Source organism: Alosa sapidissima, chromosome 13, assembly GCF_018492685.1.
Source record: "Alosa sapidissima isolate fAloSap1 chromosome 13, fAloSap1.pri, whole genome shotgun sequence".
Classification (NCBI taxonomy): Eukaryota; Metazoa; Chordata; class Actinopteri; order Clupeiformes; family Clupeidae; genus Alosa; species Alosa sapidissima.
The window spans coordinates 26,545,017-26,561,226 of NC_055969.1; the positions used below are offsets into that span (position 1 = coordinate 26,545,017).

The window sequence follows — 16,210 nt, forward strand, 5'->3', positions numbered from 1 at the left end:
TGAACCGGTTCGGAACGCAAAATATCGTTCGTTCTTAAAGTTCCGGCAGTGTTTGGCGGGCCTATCAAGTGATTTTTGTGAACTTTACCTTAGAATAGACGTACTCATTATTTCCCCTTGATTTAGCCTATACCGTAGCTATGCCCAAAAATAATAAATCACAGGCGGCATCCAAAAACATTCAGATGGGCTATCCATCCCATAGCCTACAGACTTACTGTAAGCCTAACCTATGCCTATAAATAATTTCTTATACGATCCTTCACTGGGCTAGTGCCTGCTGTGTTACTATGACTGTGCTGATGCTAAGCTGCAGCTCCTTCAAATCTATATAGGTTCTCATGCATATTAGGCTAGCTTTTGCCAATGAAAATGAATGCAACAAAAAAAAAAAAACAGTAGGCCTACTGCTGCTAACTGAAGAAACGTTAACGTTACTGTAAGGAAATTATTATTATTGTATAACCATTTGTGTAAGCCGAAATATTATTGTGCTGAGTTCTAAGAACAGAGAGTTCAAGTTAGATGTTGTTGTGCTGAGTTCTAAGAACAGAGAGTACAAGTTAAGTGTGCAGACAGACAGGAACTGCACCCATCTCATGTCTAGCTTTCCAAAAACGGGAGATTTTGGAATGTAAATCTGAGTCTGAAATGTTGGCTACAAACAGTCTATACTGCTGTAACTGCACTGCTGCTATTATTAATTGTTAACTTCCGGGAACTATTTGAGGCTTCCATTAGCTGCCATTGTTGGAAAAAATGGAACATTGGCGTCAATGGAGTTGTCGCAACTCTACCTTTATATGGCTCTGGGTAGGCCTAGTTGGCTACATAGCGGCTTGTTAGCTCACATTAACAGTGTAGATGCGGGCTTGTTTTTCGCACAACCGGAAATAGTCTCCCTGACATAGGATATGCTTTTGTGAAATTTTATAAAATATATAGAGAACGAAAAAAAAACGTTATTAACCAGTTTTGTGGATTTCAGAATAACGTTTCTGTTCCGGAACAGTTGAAGACCATTTTGTTTTCGTTTCCGTTTCTGCTCCTCGTAAAATTACGTAAAATTCCGTTCGTTTTCGGTTTTCGTTTTCGTTCCTTGAACCGGTTCGGAGCCCTGACACACATGCACGCGCACACACACACACATGCACGCGCACACACACACACACACACACACACACACACACACACACACACACACACATACACATACACACACAAACACACACACACACACACATACATACATGCCTAATGATGGGCTCCCTGCTGCACGGCTACTTATGGTCTCATAATGAATGCATCTGATGATTCTGGTGATTCTGTTGGGAGAGTACAGATGAATGTGTGTCTATGTGTGTGAGAGAGGGAGTGTGTGTTTGTGTGTGTGAGAGAGGGAGTGTGTGTCTATGTGTGTGAGAGAGGGAGTGTGTGTTTGTGCAGGTGTTGGAGGTGTCAAGTGTGTTTTGTGTGCCTTCAGCTGTATGAGGTGCTTAATGTATGTGTGTGTTTACAACCCTGTAGGTATGTGAGATGTTTTGCATATGTGTGTTTGTGTTTCCACAAGTGCTGTAGAGTTGTGTGTGTGTGTTTGTATCAATACAGGTGTACGAGGTGTTCAGCACCATCCGTGACCTGGGAGCCATCGCTCAAGTGCACGCTGAGAATGGAGATATCATCGCTGAGGTAAACACACCCACACACACACACACACACACTGCTCAGCACCCGCCACAGCAGTTCTGAGTCAGAGCAGAGACCTGTGTCCGATTGCAGAAGTGTTGTGAAGCTTTGGTCATCCCTCAGTTATGTGACGTCCTGGAGTGGAAACACATGCTGCTTATTGGTTAAAGATGGAGTCTGTCGTCATCATGTGTTGCTGTGGCCATCTGCATGATTCTCAGCCTCTCTCCTCTCCTAATCACACAGTCTCTCACCTCTTCATCTGCTCTTCCTCCTCATCTTTCTCCTCCTCCTCCTCTTCCTCTCCTTCCTCTCCTGTCCTTTCTTCACTCTCTCAGGAGCAGCAGCGTATCCTGTCTCTTGGAATCACAGGACCAGAGGGCCACGTGCTCAGCCGCCCAGAGGAGGTGAATCACACACACACACACACACACACACACACACACACACGCACACACACATACTCACACACACACATACACACACGCACACACACACGCACACACACACACACACATACACACACACACTCAACTCAGACCCCACAGTATCTTCAGGCCTGATGTGTTTGTGCAGACTGATGTGTAACACACTCCCCCCCCCCCCCCGCCCCCAAAGGTGGAGGCTGAGGCAGTGAACCGCTCAGTGACCATCGCCAATCAGACCAACTGCCCCCTCTACATCACCAAGGTGATGAGCAGGAGTGCTGCTGATGTCATCGCCATGGCCAGAAAGAAAGGTGAGAGAGGGGCGGAGCCCCGAGTTACACACTCGCATGTAGGCGTCGACATGAGTACGGAGAGGGGCGGAGCCACGAGTTACACGCCCCGCATGTAGGCGCCAACATAAGCACGCCGACACACCAGTGTAGAAATTCTCAAGTGACAAGCATTCACTAAACAATGGACTTTTACTGAGCGGGCCCGACACAAATAGAACTGAATGGTAATCTCCAGGGCGACGACTGCAAAAGGGTTTGGTGGGTGTGCGGGATCGGACTGGCCACAGGGCAGTCTAACGGAATCCAAAGTGGAAAGGGGAGTGTGCCACGCGTTGGTGCCAAGGTGCGGTGGCGTGTACTGTAGGGCAGTGGTTCTTAACTGGTGGGTCGGGACCCAAAAGTGGGTCGCGGAACCATTCTGGGTGGGTCGTGGAGCTTGTGGTTAAAAAAAAAAGAAGAAATCGCCCATTTCAAATAGACTTAAATTGAGACGAAATGGTGCAGAATCCACAGTGTGCGATGTTCACAATTGCTGGAACATGAGTGAAAATGCCTCATAATAAAGTACACCTGTCAAAGACAGACCTGTCAGGTACTTTAAGGTGACATCAGGAGGCTTCACAAATGTAATACCAAACAGCATGTTCCAAACAAATAGGCCTGCAGGCACTTCGCCTTTCTTAGCATGTAGCTCACCAAATCTGTTGTCTTGAACGCTATAAAATATATATGGGTCGTGACTTCATGAACATGGGAAATTGTGGGTCCCAAAGCCAGACCAGTTAAGAACCACTGCTGTAGGGTGTGTCCAGTTTCTCTGGGTCATGATACACTGGGCAGCTTTCTTAGCAGCGTTGCAGTGTTTAGGATACTTTGCCCTGTTACTGATATGTGGCAACAATTTTAACTGAAGCTGATTAAACAAAAGGCCACTTTTTTAGCAGCGTTGCTGGGCAGTGTTTCCGAGTGTTGCTGTTCTGGCACAATCCCATTGATATTGAGCCATAGCTATTTTTCTGGAGAACTTTAATCATCAGTAGGCACATTTTCATCATCATCCAATCAGAAGACATGGAACCAGTTATGTGGTTGCCTAGCAACATTGGCCAAAACACTGCCCCATGTATCAACACATTTAAAGATGTTTAAGTTTAATCATCAGTGTTACCAACTTGTCACAAGAATCCAATCAGAACACTATGCACTGGTCATGTGATACTTGCAGCATTGCCCCAAAATAGTGACAAATGCAGGATCAACTTGATAAGCATCTGACAGAGTGGCTTCCTACAGGGATGATACAGAGTGGTTTCTCAGGGATGTTATTCTTGATTCTTGGAACTGGAGCAAGCGTTTGCTCTGCAGTGCTGTTCTAAGTGTGGCCTTGTGCTCCCCAAAGACCCTGGAAACATCTGGCGCAGATGATCTTGGCCTGAAGCCACACGGTTATAACATAGCGGATACAGCTCAGAGCAGCTTCGGATTGGATGTTTTTTTTTAACTGGGGTGTTGTGATTGGTCTGTTTTAGGCACTGTTGTGTATGGAGAGCCAATCACTGCTAGTCTTGGCACGGACGGCTCGCACTATTGGAGCAAGAACTGGGCAAAGGCGGCGGCTTTTGTGACATCTCCTCCTCTGAGCCCTGACCCCACGACCCCTGACTATCTCAACTCTCTGCTGTCCTGGTGAGAAACACACACACACACTCATGAACACACAAACACACATGAACACACACACACACGCACACACAAATACATACACACACTCACACACTCATGAACATACGCAGACACACTCACACACACACACACACACACACACACACACTCACACACTCACACACTCATACACACATGAATATGCCTTACATGGGTATCAAAGCTCTAAGACAGCTAGTTGATATGACTTATGATATATGTGTATTATGTAGCGGTGATCTGCAGGTGACTGGCAGTGCCCACTGCACCTTCAACACTTGCCAGCGTGCCGTGGGCAAAGATGACTTCAGCCTCATCCCCGAGGGCACCAACGGCACTGAGGAGAGAATGTCTCTCATCTGGGACAAGTGTGTGGTAAGAACACACACACACACACACACACACACACACACACACACACACACACACACACACACTTGCATTGGATAACTGTGCTACTGTGATGTATACTGCATGATGATTTCTGTGATCCTGGTGTGTGTAGGTCACAGGGAAGATGGATGAGAACCAGTTTGTGGCGGTCACCAGCACCAACGCAGCCAAGATCTTCAACCTGTACCCCCGTAAGGGTCGCATCGCCGTGGGCTCCGATGCTGACCTGGTGCTCTGGGACCCCGACATCACCAAGATCATCTCTGCCAAGAGCCACAACTCTGTAAGGAACCCCAGTAAACACACACACACACACACACACACACACACACACACACACACACACACACACACACACACACACACACATACAGAGCTGAGCACAGTCCTTGCTTAGTATAATGAGATCATCTCTTCCAAGAGCCAAAATTCCATAAATTACTCCCAAGGGGCAAACAGTCATCCACCAGTGGGGTTCAGCTACATCCAGGTAGCCTCTGTAGAGAGCATTAGCTCAACAGACGACAAGGTGCCAGATCACCGCCGCTGATGTCACTGTATAGTTCTCCCAGCTGGAGACGCTCTGTGGAAATCTGTAGGCTTTGAGTTGTCTTTAAAGGAGAACTCAGGCAATTTTTCACACAGATCTCTTTCTTGAGGTCACCGAGTGCTTTCTGTACAGAAAAAAAATCAAAAAAATCAGTGCTACCTAGCTCGAGTTGCTGCAGCCCACAGCTAGAGTAGCCAGGCAGCTATAGTGCTATACTCTAGGGGCATCTTTAAAATCATGCCAATTGTTTTTTTTTTTTTTTTCATACCGACAGCACTCGGTGACCTTGAGAAACAGAGATCTGTGTGAAAAATGAAAAAACACCCGGCTAGCTTCCATTGACTTGCATTCTGTCATCTTTGGTCCCTTTGAGGGGCAGCCGTGGCCTACTGGTTAGCACTTCAGACTTGTAACCGGAGGGTTGCCGGTTCGAACCCCGACCAATTGGCACAGGTGAAGTGCCCTTGAGCAAGGCATCTAACCCCTCACTGCTACCCGAGCGCCGCTGTTGTTGCAGGCAGCTCACTGCGCCGGGATTAGTGTGTGCTTCACCACACTGTGTGTTCACTGTGTGCTGAGTGTGTTTCACTAATTACGGGTTGGGATAAATGCAGAGACCAAATTTCCCTCACGGGATCAAAAGAGTATATATACTATACTATACTATACTATACTATAGAGTATATATACTTTCAGTAGCACGCAGCTGTAGCCCTCATTTGGAGCGTCCATGTCATTATTGGGAAAATAAGTCCCGACAGGGTGAACCGGTCTTGCTTCACCCTGAAGGACTTATTTTCCCAAAAATGACCAGCGTTCTATACATTATCCCGCTTAAGTATATGGCTACTTGCCAAAATGAAAAAATAAACTCCATGATATGTCTCTACATTTATTTTTTACCGTTTCATTGTGGCTTTTGCTGAGAAACAAATAGTTCGCAACACACGCTAAATTTGAATCAAACGTTCTTTAGAACACAGCTGATCAACCGTCTGCCTTCACTTTTGAATGAAAATCTGTTGCCATTGACAGCGGTCAATATTTAGAGGTCCTTAGACTAAAATAATGACCGGTAGAACTTTAGGAAATCCCATTCAAATCAATGGAGCATTCTACTTGCATTGTGAAGAGCCGTATAATAATAATATATAAACATTGCAATGATAATTCATCCTTATTTTGTACATAAACTTCACGTTTGGCCACCGTGGAAATGTGAAAAGGCATGAATTCCACTACGGTATGGACTTACAGGATACAGGAAACAATGGAGGGAAAAAGCAATCAAACTGTTCCTGCTTGGGGTGTGAGAATGAGGTCATTCAGCTGGTCTCTGGTCTGCAGGTTTAGCACATTTACCCTCTTAGAGAGGGGTGTTGTATGTGTCTGTGTCTGAAAACTCCACTTGTCGACTCACCCACCCACTCACTCTCTCCCTCACCCACCCACCCACCCACTCACTATAAAAGGCTATTGAGTTCAGTATGTAGGGAACTAGACATGGGGGAAACATCAGACACTACATTCCAAAACATTCCATGTCGGTAACTTAGCAACTTATTAATACCCACACTAACATGACAACAGAGACACTTGCTTGAGGAAAAATATTGTCGCAAGGCAACAACTGACGCCTATATTTCCATGTTTTTGAAATGTTTCATGTGGGTTTAGAGACTCGTTCTCCCGCCTGCGTCTGCCCTCATCCTTCTCTATACTCTGATCATGTAGACATGAATACGAGTCAGATTTGAATGCTCACAGGCATATTGTTAATTGGTTCATTTAAGTTTAGGTTTAGCTGATGATTGGTTTAGGTTATGACAGCCTGCATGTGATTGGTTGAGCTAGAGCAGGCTACCTGTTGATTGGCTGAGGTCACTAGGGCCAGGGTGGAGGCCTACCAGTGACTCATGGCAATGATGTCATCTCCGAACTTTTAGTACTGGATCATGTCCCTCCTGATTGCTAGCAGCCGTGTGTGTGTGTGTGTGTGTGTGTGTGTGTGTGTGTGTGCACTCACTGACTCATAATTCTTTGGCTTTCATAGTTAAGTTAGTGTTTTTCCTTTCTGTCAGGAAAGGAACTGCTGGGCGGTGTGTGTGTGTGTGGGAGAGAGAGAGGGAGAGAGAGATATAGTGTGTCTTGTGGACCTGCATATGTGTGTGTGTGGATTGTGTACAAGAATGTGTTCATATTTCTGTGTGTGTTAGTGCCTGTGTGTGTGTATATATGGAATATGACATATGATTAGGGGAAACTGTGGTGTGTCTGCGTGTGCGGGCGTGCGTGCATGTGTGTGTGAATAGTGTGTGTATGTGTGTTAATAGAGAAACTGGTCATTTGTTGTGTGTGTGTGTGTGTGTGTGAATAGAGAAACTGGTAATTTGTAGTGTGTGTTTGTGTGTGTGTGTGTCTGTGTGTGTGTGTGTGTGTGTGTGTGTGTGTGTGTGTGTGTGTGAATAGAGAAACTGGTTATTTGTAGTGTGTGTTGTTCAGGGAGGTGCAGGCTGACATCATGCTGTTCTGGCCCATTGGGGTTTACCAGATTACCATGACTTCAGTTCCAGTAGCATGAAGTGGGATGATCACACACACACACACACACACACACACACACACACACACACACACACACACACACACACACACACACACACACACACACACACACACATTGTTAACCCCTCCCTTACTGCATAAGTCATGCACACAGTCACAGTCATGGTTCTAATGTGCTTACAAATGCTCACTCACTCTCTACCTCATACACATACCCTCACTGCCAAATGCACACACCAACGCAAAAACTACCTCAGAGATGATGTCTTTCAAAAGCTCAGTTTAGTATTGGAGACGCCCACTTCATCATGCAACGCAAGACATGAAGATGACTGCAATGCATGACACAGCCTCTAGGGGGCATATGAATGGGTAGAATAGTGTGTGTATGTGCATGTGCAGTTATTTGACTCTTGCAGGCTGTGGAATATCTTTGAGGGGCTGGAGGTTCATGTCAGTGTGTGTGTGTGTGTGTGTGTGTGTGTGTGTGTGTGTGCGTGTGTGTGTGTGCATGTCTAACCTGATGTCTGTGACCGTTACAGGAGGTGGAGTATAACATCTTTGAGGGGATGGAGGTCCGTGGGGGGCCACTGGTGGTGATCAGCCAGGGCAAGATCGTCCTGGAGGAGGGAACCCTCCACACCACAGAGGGCTCTGGACGCTTCGTCGCCCGCAAACCCTTCCCTGACTACGTCTACAAGAGGATAAAGGCTCGCAGCAGGGTGAGAGAGAGAGGGAGTGAAAGTGAGACTGGTCTTCTATGTGGTGTGTGACTGGTCTCTGTCTGTGGTGTGTGACTGGTCTCTGTCTGTGGTGTGACTGGTCTCTGTCTGTGGTGAGAAACTGATCTCTGTCTGTGGTGAGACTGGTTTCTGTCTGTGGTGTGTGACTGATCTCTGTCTGTGGTAAGAGACTGATCTCTGTCTGTGGTGAGAAACTGATCTCTGTCTGTGGTGAGAGACTGATCTCTGTCTGTGGTGTGACTGTTCTCTGTCTGTGGTGAGAAACTGATCTTTCTCTTTGTCGTCCTATAGCTGGCTGAGCTGAGGGGTGTTCCCCGTGGCCTGTATGACGGACCTGTTTGTGAGGTGTCCGTCACCCCAAAGACGTTGACCCCCGCGTCCTCTGCAAAGACTTCTCCCGCTAAGCAGCCATCTCAGCCCGTTCGCAACCTGCACCAGTCTGGATTCAGTCTCTCTGGTAAGCCTTTCTATGAGCTATTGCATGCTAACGCTAATACACCAGTCTGGCTTCAGTCTCTCTGAGAATTTCTATGAGCTTTTGCATGCTAACACTAACTCTGATAAACCAATCTGGCCTCAGTTTCTCTGGTGCGCTTTTCTATGAGATATTGCTAACGCTAGTAAACCTGCCCACTGATCTTAAGGACACTGGATTTGAGCAACCAAATGTTCTTGCCCTATCAACAATGTTGCCAATGTAGCCTATTTTAAATGCTGCCATGTCTTTGAGAGTACTTCTGTGTCTTTGACATAGACTTGCATGCAAAATCCAGAGCTTTCTCATATTAAACAGCTCCTATGTTTCTATAACCTTTCATTTCTATAATGTTTCATGTAACATTTCTTTTTTTCTTACACTGTAGCAGTCACATACGTACACTCTGCCATGACTTGCCAATTCTGTCTCCGTTTCCAGAGGATTTCTCATTGGAATTTCCCATTGTAAACACTTATCCTAATGTTGTTAAAGTAACACAATGTAGAAATTTTCATGAATTTTTGCAACATCACATTTTTTCAAGAGACATCATAGTGTGGCATCAAAATTAATCTGAAATGTTAAGGTACAAGCCCTACATTGTGTTGCTTTAATGCTAATATGAGTCTGTGTTTTGTCTCTCTGGTGAGAGGCCGTTTCAAGCCTCTCTGATGAGTCTCTATTTCAATCCATATTCAAATCATTGCCTGTTATGTAAAACTCAAACCAAAATTAGATTTCTGCAAGGAATTGATGTTTAGTACTTTAATTCTAAACGAGAGTGTGCCTTATGTAGGGCGAATGAGCTCACGCCTTGATGTTTAGTGCTTTATTTCTAAACAAGATTGTGCCTTATGTAGGGCGAATGAGCTCACCCCTTGGTGTTCTCTGCTCAGGCGCTCAAGTTGATGACAACATCCCCCGACGCAACACCCAGCGCATCGTTGCCCCACCCGGGGGCAGGGCCAACATCACCAGCCTGGGTTAAGCCCCGTCCAGCGTGTGAGAAGAAGAGGAGGTTTGGGGGGAGGGGGTCACCAGGAGATGGGGGTGTTAGTCATGACATCACACCCCCACCCCCACCCCATCAGCCAAATCCTCCAGAGGGCATCCATGTCCTCCCCCACAACCCCCTACAACACACACACTCCCACCCCCACACCCCACACCCCCCCCCCGTCTCCTCTCCCACTCCTCTTACCCCTTTTGCCTCCTTACCCCGACCTTCCAACCCTCCACTCTCAAGGAGACCTTACAAAAACCATGTATTTGCCTCGTGAAGGAAAAAATGGATAAATAACTAAAACAAAACAACACTTTATGTTTGAGCACTTCTGATTGTATGATTTAGTGTTTTATACTGTACTTTCTATTATTTTTTATTTAACATTCGTTTTAAAAAATGAAGGGGTCAGATTAGTGTAGCCGAGCATTTTTTTCCCTTTGTTTTTTGTTTTTTTGCCAGAGGAGAGCAGGACAGGGCAACTGAAAGTGTGGCGGTGCCATTGTGGTGTAGCGTTCCCCTCCTGAGTCAGGGGTTAGATTGGCAGTGACTCGTCCACACTGCTCCACACATCACAGCTCCTTACACACATGTGTTCCTCATGGATTCATCCCAGATGACTGGAGCGGGTCCACCCCAGAACCGTCCAAGACACTGCTGTCCTATTTGGGTTCTACTTGCTGTGGTGTTCTGCTTGGGACAGTTGAGTTGAGTTGCTAGTTGAGTTCTGATTCAGCCAGTAGTAGTTCCAGTCCCAGTGGAATTCTGATTTGATAGAGTTCTGATTAAGAGGGTACTTGTCCTAGAAGAGTTCCAATTGACAGGGTGCTTGACCAATCAGAGTTCTGATTCAGAGGGTTCTTGTCCTAGCGGGATTTCCGATTGGGAGAGTACTTGCCCTAGCAGAGTTCTGACTCAGAGGGTACTTGTCCTAGCGGGAATTCCGATTGGGAGGGTACTTGCCCTAGCAGAGTTCTGACTCAGAGGGTACTTGTCCTAGCGGGGTTTCCGATTGGGAGGGTACTTGTCTTAGCTGGGCTCTGATTGGGAGTCTACTTGTCTTAGCTGGGCTCTGATTCGCAGGGTGTTTGTCTTAGCTGGGCTCTGATTGGCAGGTGAGTGCTCTTTCTCTTTGTGTCCTATCCATGGGATTCATGTGTGTGAGTTGTGAGAATGACATGAATGATCCTGTCCAAGTTAGTTGGTAAAGTCAGCATAAATTTGACAATACGTCCATATGTAGTACAATCACATTTTTTTTTAAAAATTGATTTTTAAAAAGAAAGTTGTGTAGCATCATGATCTGCTTTAGAATGTGTTTTCAAGTGATGTGATCATGAGTTGGAAAAGACCTGAACGTGTTTAAGACAGCTTGTGTGAATACAAACTCTACCTGTAGCTTCACCTATACCGGTTGTGTCTGTACGAGAGGCCCCAGGCTGAAGATAACACTAACTGAGGCATCCGGCCCCTTGTGAAAGATGAATCATTAACTGGCAGTGTTTGTGGGATTGTGAGCTGAAGGTAGCAGATGATAACTGGTAGTGTTGACAGGGTTGTCAGTGGAATTATTTGCTAATGTTTGTGTTGGAGAAGTTGGGGGCTAACTGTTAGTGTTGATAGGAGTTCAGGGTTGAAGTGTCTAGGTTTTAATTAAACCTGAATGAGAAGCTGTAGTTTAAAAAGCAAGGGAAGAAGACCAATACTTGTCCTTTTTGGATCTGTTGCTGAGGATTCAATCATGTGCCGGTGGTAAAAAAGACCAAAAGTTGGCAGCGCCTTAGCTTTCTCTTAGCCTAACAAAGAGAGATGTATTGTAGAGGCAACTCTAGGGAAAAGAGATACATGTATATTTAGAGATTAAGGCAGGAAGTGACAAAAATAATTCTTCTTAACAACTGTGAAAGGGGAAGCGCATTAGTATATAATTAGGCTGTCTGTTGCGACTATCCTATGCTAATAAGTGTAAATGTGGTTGCTCTCCTATGCTAATAAGTGTACATGTGGTTGTGTAGTGGTTAAGGAACGTGGCTAGCATGTAGAAAAAAGGTTGTGGGCTGATTCCTGGTTGCCAGTGTTGTACCCTTGAGCAAGACACTTAACCACAAGTTGCTTTAGGGAGACTGGCCCCATGCAGTTGGTATTTGTAAGTCGCTTTGGATAAAATAGATGTAATGCTAAAGCTAACACGTTTACTAATTGTCATCCAAACTCCCTTATGAAGCTCAGTGTAAGTTTTCTTTTCTGTCCAAGCTAGAATGATACCAGAAACACATGTGCAAGTGTTGTGTCTGTTTAGCCTTGTGATCTGAGTGGGTTTGTATTTTATATGTTTTTTATATCTTGTTCTAATTGAGAGCAGAAAGGGCTGCCCAGTAATGGTGTTGAAGGCAGATGTTAACCGATCCAAAGGTGCCAGTTTCTATTTTGTGATTGTAAGTCACGAATGCCCTGAAATGTTGCTCTTTGATGAGACAGCCAAGGGCTAGCTGTGGCGTTATTGCATGTTAGCACGTCATTTTAAGCCTCTCCCTGGGTCTTAGCAGAAAGAGTAGATTTTTAGAGAGAGAACACTGACCCTCTCACATCACATGGAGCTGAGATTCCTGGACTCTAGTGCTCATGTCATGAGGCAGGCTACACCAGACACATAACTGATGCATGCCTTTCGCGGAGCATCTGCTCCAACAACTAACTTCCACTATAATCAATGGAACTGGCTAAACCAGACGTGATAGCGGCACGTACTTTTGAAAAAAACTATTTTTGCGCTCCTCGAAATAAGCGCTTCAATTGGACCCGGTGTAGCCCGGCTGTAAGGTCTTCAGCCTCAGAGCATTATAGTTTCCCGCTAGTTATGGTCAGCAGCATCTAGGACAGAAACCATGACTGTTCAACCGGTCCTTGGTCTCAGAGCTGTCAGCCTACTCCCCTCATGATGGTTTGGAACACAGTAGCCTTCTCCAGTACATCCAGGAGTGAGTGCTCATTTGGCGGTTTGACATTAGACCTCCGAGGTTTCAGACATCTTGGCTCCCTACAGAGAGTGCAAGAGTACTGTAGGATTCATACATCTTGACGTCCTATAGAGAGTTCAAGAATATGTCTCAGACATCTTGGCATCCTACTGAGAGCACAAGAGTAGGATTCAGACATCTTGGCTTCCTATAGAGAGTGCAAGAGTACTGTAGGATTCATACATCTTGACGTCCTATAGAGAGTTCAAGAATATGTCTCGGACATCTTAGCATCCTACTGAGAGGTCAAGAGTAGGATTGAGACACCTTGAGACATATTCTTGGACTGAGACACCTTGGCTCCGCTGTCATGGTCCTTCACACACCTCTCAGAATCCCTGTGGCTCCTCACATTTTTGCACTCATCATTTCCTTGACTATTATTATAGTTATTTTATCCACTTCTAATTCTAGCATTGTATAATCACTCTCAGTCTGTGGTTTCTGTGCCAGGGGTGGACTGGGGCCACTGCCGTTCTATTGTACCTTTTCCGAGTCTTTTTTGAGTACGAGTCTCCATTGTGCATGCTTGCTGTTGGAATGCACATCTGTCAGAGGCGGGATGATGCCTCTCATGACTCATCCCTCCTTCCTCTCTGAGGCTGGGAACTTTCAACCTTTAGACGGGGGGATTTGGCAGCAGACGAAGCGCAAGTTCTCCTGAGTCCTAAAGTATTTCTCTGTTCTCTCCGTCCACCTCTCCTCTCCCCCCTCTTTTTTCTTTTCCTTCTCCCTCATTCTGACTCAGCCTCCGAGACCCTCTCATTGACCAATGACTTGTGGCCCCTGTCTGTTTATTTTGTCATGGCAACACTTTTCAGATTGGATGTTGCCCATAGCAACCTCTCTGGCCCTGGTGCTATTTGAAACACAGTGTGATTGGAAGGTGTGTGTTGCATAAACATACACTCACCCACAGACTCACAAACACTTCAGTGGAAGCCTCTAGAGGCCACTCAATAGATGATAGTTTGTCTTAAACTCTTCCATGTTCCAGTGATTGTATTATTCTCTTCGCTTTCGGGTCCAAATGCATCTGGTGGGGTTGAAGTATGCTTTTTACCCACAGACAGACACACGTTGGCCTTGTGTGTGTGTGTGTGTGTGTGTGTATGTGTGTCACGGTGAGGCTGTCTGTGGCAGGAGTAGGAGCAGGGGCAGTTCCCTGTTAATACCCCACCACATGGTCACCCAGTCATGCCACATGCCCAGGAGTTGTGGGCAATCACACATGCCTTAAGCAGCACTTCACTACTCTCCAGACAGATGTCAACCACCTATATATGCGTGCCCTTACACACACACACACACACAGGTTTACACATGCAGACACATACAGTACACACATAGGCATCTTGTGCTTACACACACACACACACACACACACACACACACAAACACACACAAGCTGAATCTTATACACAAAGATGCAAACAAACACATACATGCTTTTGCATACACATTTTACACACATCCCAACAAACACACAAACAGACACACACACTTTGCTTGGATGTTTTTTCTATGCCTCTCTACTATGTGATGTATGTTAATGTGCAGAATGAGAGACGATGAGCTTTCAGTGTGAGGTTGCTTACTGTATGCTGTACCCCCCCCCCCCCTTCTTCCTGCACCCCCCCCCCCAACCCTGCCTTGGTAGAATTGAAGCTGTTTGATGGTGTCGTTTTGTTGGCTGTGGAGTGCAAGGATGCTTGATCCCCGTGACAAGTAACGAGTCTTATGGATGGCCATATAAAGATGATTTCAAAAAAGTAAAAACATTAAAACGAAACATGATACCCTGCCATTTCTCTGTGTGTTTTTCTTGAGATTGATTTGATATCATGTCTCTCTCTCTCTCTCTCTCTCTCTCTCTCTCTCTCTCTCTCACACACACACACAAATGCCATATAGATTCATGTAAGAAAATAAATGTAATCCATATAAAGAGTTGGACATATGTGGTGTGTAAACTAAACTCACTAGCATCTGTAACACTCAAACTTGGTCACCTTCTCACGTGAGGGAATATTCTCCACTGCAAAATTCTTCCCTGTAAAGGGCCAAAAATGAACTGCAGCTAACCCTTAAAAAGCCAGAAATTCTCAGACAGAACTCGGTCCTGTTTAACAGTTGGAACAGTTTTGGGGGACAGGCAGACTTACTCCATTTTGTTTTCCAGTTCATGGAGACAGGCCAGTGAACGAAGACCTTTTTGTTTTATTACTCACAGAATGAATGGATCATGAGTTGACATTGGCTGAACGTGACAAAAAGTTTCACAGGTTAGGAATCACTTAGAATCACACACAGTACCTTTAAGGAAAAGGAAAGAAAATGACTTAGAATCACATAGTGATGTAGTACTCGAGTCCGGTCTTGGAGACCAATTTCTGCTTTCTCGGTCTCGTCTCGGACTCGTTCTTTCAAAGACTCGGTCTCGGACCACAGTGGGAGGAGAAAGACTCGTAATTTCAGACCGAGTCCTCGAGACCAACGCATTTTTTCTGTTCATATAAAAAGAACACACAACACATAACAACAATAATAATAAAATGCAATGTTGACCGGCATTATTTAAAAATGACATCCCATGGTGCAATGCAAAGATACTGCCGTCAGAGCCGTTTATTTATCTCTATGGCTCTGCTGCCGGTGAGTGTCTGTAGGTCAGCATAGTCCATATTAAGACGTTAAGACTGCTCCTCTAAACAATTCCCAATCTAGCTTAGTCTGTAGGCCTAATGGTTGATTATTAACTGGGGTGATATTAAATTATGAATATGAAAACTGACATCTTTTTATGGTCTTGGTCTCGACTCGGTCTCGACTCCTAAAGGACTCGGTCTCGACTCGGACTTGCTTCCTCAAAGACTCGGTCTTGACTCGGACTCGACTGTATTTGGAAACCAACAGACTCGGTCTCGACTCGGTCTCGACCCTTCAAAGACTCGGTCTTGACTCGGACTCGGCATAGGCGGTCTCGTCCCCATCACTAGAATCACACACAGTATCTTTAAAGAAAAGAAAAGGAAAAAATATAAAATAAGAGAAACGACACATGTTGATCCTCTACCTTGTATAAATGTTTGAAGTACATAGATCCAGTTGTTTTTAAGTTATGTGAGTAGACATAAATGGACAGAAAGACCAATTTACAATGTCCTTGACCATGCGAAGGGTTCAGATGTAAAAGCCTCTAAATGCCACCTACGTCAAAAATGAGATAAAGATGGTGAGTGGATGCTCTCCACACATAGTATACGTCAATCAAATAATTTAACTTCAAAACCCACTAAATACCACTCTCTTCCTGGCCTGATCGATTTATAGGCAAAAATCTATAGGAGCCT

General features: G+C 45.3%; 1 protein-coding gene across 4 annotated transcripts in view; it reads left to right on the forward strand.

Annotated features, from left to right (window-relative positions):
* dpysl2b (dihydropyrimidinase like 2b) overlaps positions 1-10,008 on the forward strand; it is a 34,131-nt gene extending 24,123 nt beyond the window's left edge. For 3 of the 4 annotated variants that reach the window (XM_042058356.1, XM_042058357.1, XM_042058359.1), the window contains 9 exons: positions 1,609-1,689; positions 2,025-2,093; positions 2,305-2,425; positions 3,937-4,093; positions 4,342-4,483; positions 4,614-4,784; positions 8,159-8,338; positions 8,651-8,816; positions 9,698-10,008. In XM_042058356.1, the coding sequence (XP_041914290.1) occupies positions 1,609-1,689; positions 2,025-2,093; positions 2,305-2,425; positions 3,937-4,093; positions 4,342-4,483; positions 4,614-4,784; positions 8,159-8,338; positions 8,651-8,816; positions 9,698-9,825 (1,215 nt within the window). In that variant the 3' untranslated portion in view covers positions 9,826-10,008. The remainder of the gene's footprint in view (positions 1-1,608; positions 1,690-2,024; positions 2,094-2,304; positions 2,426-3,936; positions 4,094-4,341; positions 4,484-4,613; positions 4,785-8,158; positions 8,339-8,650; positions 8,817-9,697) is intronic. The other variant, XM_042058358.1, reaches the window with a different exon arrangement.
* The last annotated feature ends 6,202 nt before the right edge of the window (positions 10,009-16,210 follow it).